The 4,261-nt window shown below is 37.9% G+C and overlaps 1 protein-coding gene across 1 annotated transcript; it reads right to left on the minus strand.

The window, feature by feature from the left end:
• Nucleotides 1-3,059: 3,059 nt before the first annotated feature.
• Nucleotides 3,060-3,983, minus strand: LOC132650966 (zinc finger protein ZFP2-like; the record flags this gene model as incomplete). The annotated part of the gene is made up of 1 exon (XM_060376282.1): nucleotides 3,060-3,983. A coding segment is annotated over one exon (924 nt), but the record flags the coding sequence as incomplete, so codon positions are not given.
• Between the last annotated feature and the right edge of the window lie 278 nt (nucleotides 3,984-4,261).

A 4,261-nucleotide genomic window follows, 5' to 3' on the forward strand; every position in this document is an offset into this window, starting at 1 on the left:
TTAACCTCATCTATCCAGCCCCCCTCCTTATCTTTTTTGATTAACTTTGGTTGAAAGTCTATTTTTATCAACAGTTTTGGCCTGTAGTTTTCTTTTGTTGTTGTTTTTTGTTTTTTACTGGATTGCTTATGACAGCAATGCTGGGTTTCTAGAAAGAGTTTTAAAGGGTTCCTTCTTTTTCTTTTCTTTTTGTTCTTATCGTCTCTTTTCTTGATACTTTAGGAAGGATTATTATAGCTCCTTTTAAATGTCTGGTAGAATTATGGTGTGACTTCAACTTAAGCAGACACACACAAGTGGAGTAGATGATTGGAAATATTCAAACTAAGAAATCAATGAATTAGAAACAAAGAAAACAATTCAAACAATCAATGGGACCAAGAGCTGATTCTTTGAGAAAATCAACAAGGTAGACAAACCCTTAGCCAAACTAACTAAAAGCCAGAGAGAAAATACGCAAATCAGCAACATAAGAAATGAAAATGGGGCATAACAACAGACACCAAATGAGGAATATGGGCATCATAATGGCATCAAACAGAGCTATGTTCCACAACAGCACAAAGTCCTCAGTATAAGCAGTTCTTGGGGTTATGCTTCTCCAAGACAAACTCATCATGACTATGCTAACGGGGGAGCCACATTCCATGAGTGCAACAGATGTTTTGCTGTTGCTCCTGCATGGCTTTCAACAGGACCAGGAAGCCAAAATAGTTTGCCTATATATGGGGTAGGGAGGAATGAGTTTAGCTCAGGCCCTGGGAAGAATTCAGGGTATTAGGTGCGCTATGCCAGCCTGGAGGACCATATAACATGGAAGGACTGAGGGATTGCTGGGAGAAAATTAGCAGCTAGGTCTGTTTTGATATGTTAAATATGAACTTCTGCCATTTGTTCCAGGTATGAAACCTATATCTATGGAAGTATAAACTTCAGAGACAACAGCATGTTCTCCATTAGGTAATGATTAAAAAATGAGCTCACAAGGAAGAAAGGTGGCAAAGACAAAGATTCTAATTTTTTTTCTTTCTTTATGCCTTCTTTCTTTTCTTTGAGGGAGGGTGGGTACCCAGACTGGACTCGAAGTTTTGCTTATAAGTTTTATTTCTCTAATTCATTTTTATTTTATTAATCATTGTTATTTTTTCACAATTTATTCATTATATATCCCTATTAAAGGCTACTCCCTCAACTCCTACTGGTCCTACACTCCTTCCCTCTTTCCCCCAATCCCTTTTCCCTAAACCACTGAAAAGAGGAGTTCCCCTCCTCTGCCATCTACCCATACATTATCAGAACACTACTCAGCTATTGAAAACAGGGAAATAAAATTTCTGCTCTTATTTCTCCTCCATAGGCCACTGTGCTCAACTCAGAAGATTTCATACCATGAAGCTTGCCTGCAACCTTACTGTGAAATCAACAGTAGGTATAACTCATTTTAAAGAGTCCCATCCCAAAGACACTGTTTGATTTACCATCTCATATCCAGAAACACATGAAATTTGAAATGCTATGAAATGTAAAACATTTTATCACAAGCATTTCCGAGAACGTGGTTTTCTTGCTTCCTTGAGGCTGTTTCTCACCAGCCTAGAAAGGAAGGAGGGGCCAGAAGATGAGGTATAAAGCTTGGAAGAACCACAAGCATAACAGTGATCAGAACACTCTGGGAACCACCTCAGAAAGTAAGTTCAACTTTAATTCCAGAAAACAGAGGGTATGTACCCCTTGGGGAGTGACTGGGATGCTCTAAGGATAGGTGTAGATAATTGTTTGAAACTGAGCACTTCAAGGATGCTTGATTTGCATTAAAAAGCACATTCCTATCATGTGAACAAGAACATGGAACCTAATTATCCTATATTTGAAGGGAGGGGAGATTTATCAGGGATCTGTGTCATAGGCCATGTATCAAACTTGATTGATGGCATCTATGTGTAAAGACACTCTCCAGATGAAGTCAGGCAGAGAAAACTCACCCTTGCCATGGTTATACAACTAGACCAGCAGCAGGATCATACATGGAAGAGAAAGCCTCCTCCCTCACATCTCAAACTTCAGTCTGGGTTGTGATGGTTTTCAATAGAACCCCTGAAACAATAGGTATGTGTACACAAAGAAACTTCTACAGGCTACCACTGTTGTGATACTCTCAGAGAACTTCCTGGCTGGTGATAGTTCACCATTCCCTACATATTCATCCACTGGACTAAAAGTTTCTTGTGTAAACTGAGGCAATTGAAAACAGTAAATGTTGAGAATCAGGATTATCAATAAGTCTTCCATAAACACCTTATTATATAATACTGTTGCATGTAATTGATATTCACCATTAATTGTATTCTTTTTAAAAATAAGTTTATTTACTTTAAATTCCAATAGTAATCTCCCTCCCTTCTCTGCCCCATGACTACCCTCCATTCCTATTGCCCCTTATTATATAATACTGTTGCATGTTCCCTTCAGAAAAGGGAGGTCATTTCCACTGAGCTAGTTTTACAGTTCTGTTGCATCTCAGTGGACCAAAGTACACAAAGGCCTTTCCACATCGCTTATACTCACAGAATTCCTCTCCAGTAAGGATACTTTTATGATGATGATGATTCTAGATTTATGCAAGGCCTCACCATTTTAACACATTCATAAGTTTTTCCTCTATTATGAATCCTTTCATGATGATGAAGATTATACAAATGTGGAATGGTTTCACCATGTTAAAAGCAATCACAGTCTTTCTGTCCATTAGGATTTCTTTCATGAGTGTGAAGATGATTCTGAAGTCCAAAAGTTTTTTCACATTGGTTACAGACAGACATCTTTCCAGTATGTGTTCTTTTATGTATTAGGAGATGTTATGTGCAAAGGCTTTGCCACGTAGTTATATTCATATGGTTTCCCTCCAGAATGTGCTGTTGTCTTAGGAGATGATTGTTACATGCAAAGGCTTTATCACACTAATTACCTTCACAAGGCTTCTCTCCACTGTGTGTCTTTTCCTGTTTTTGGAGACTACTCTGCTGTGCAAAGGCTTTATCAGATTGGGTATATTCATAAGGTTTCTTTCCAGTATGTGTTCTTTTATGTCTTATGAGATGACTGTTTTCTGCAAAGGCTTTACCACACTGGTTACATTCATAAGGTTTCTCTTTGCTGTGTGTTCTTTTATGGCTTAAGAGAGTACTGTTTTGTGCAAAGGCTTTACCATACTGGTTACATTCATAAGGTTTCTCTCCAGTGCGTGTTCTTTTATGGCTTAAGAGAGTACTGTTTTGTGCAAAGGCTTTGCCACACTCATTACATTCATAAGGTTTCTCTCCAGTGTGTGTTCTTTTATGGCTCATGAGATGACTGTTTTTTGCACAGGCTTTACCACACTGATTACATTCACAAGGTTTCTCTCCAGTGTGTGTTATTTTATGGGTTGTGAGATGACTGTTTTGGGCAAAGGCTTTACCACACTGGTTACATTCATAAGGTTTCTCTCCAGTGTGTGTTCTTTTATGGCTTGAGAGAGTACTGTTTTGTGCAAAGGCTTTGCCACACTCATTACATTCATAAGGTTTCTCTCCAGTGTGTGTTCTTTTATGGCTTATGAGATGACTGTTTTGTGCAAAGGCTTTGCCACACTGGTTACATTCATAAGGTTTCTCTCCAGTGTGTGTTCTTTTATGGCTTAAGAGAGTACTGCTTTGTGCAAAGGCTTTGCCACACTCATTACATTCATAAGGTTTCTCTCCAGTGTGTGTTCTTTTATGGCTTGAGAGAGTACTGTTTTGTGCAAAGGCTTTGCCACACTCATTACATTCATAATGTTTCTCTCCAGTATGTGTTCTTTTATGCCGTATGAGCTGACTGCTTTTTGCAAAGGCTTTACCACATTGATTACATTTGTAAGGCTTCTCTCCAGTGTGTGTTCTTTTATGCCATATAAGAACAGTGATATAGGGGAAGGTTTTCCCACATAGAGTGCATTTAAAGGGTTTCTCTCCAGTATGACTGCTTTCATGCCTGCAAAGAAAATTGGCACATGTGAAAGATTTACCACCGTCATTTCATTACACTAATAAATATATTTATCTATATGAATTAATTTCATAATTTGGTCTAATGGTAAAGAAGAATCAAATTTTAAAGTTATATCACATTATTTACATTCACGTTATTCCCCTTCATTATGGGTATTTTTGAAGATCCCTGTGATGGTAAGAGAATTTGTTATGTGGATCACTTTTATAGCATCATTTTTCTATAAGAGGTT

The sequence above is a fragment of the Meriones unguiculatus genome (genome assembly GCF_030254825.1).
Source record: "Meriones unguiculatus strain TT.TT164.6M chromosome 13 unlocalized genomic scaffold, Bangor_MerUng_6.1 Chr13_unordered_Scaffold_37, whole genome shotgun sequence".
Taxonomy (NCBI): domain Eukaryota; kingdom Metazoa; phylum Chordata; class Mammalia; order Rodentia; family Muridae; genus Meriones; species Meriones unguiculatus.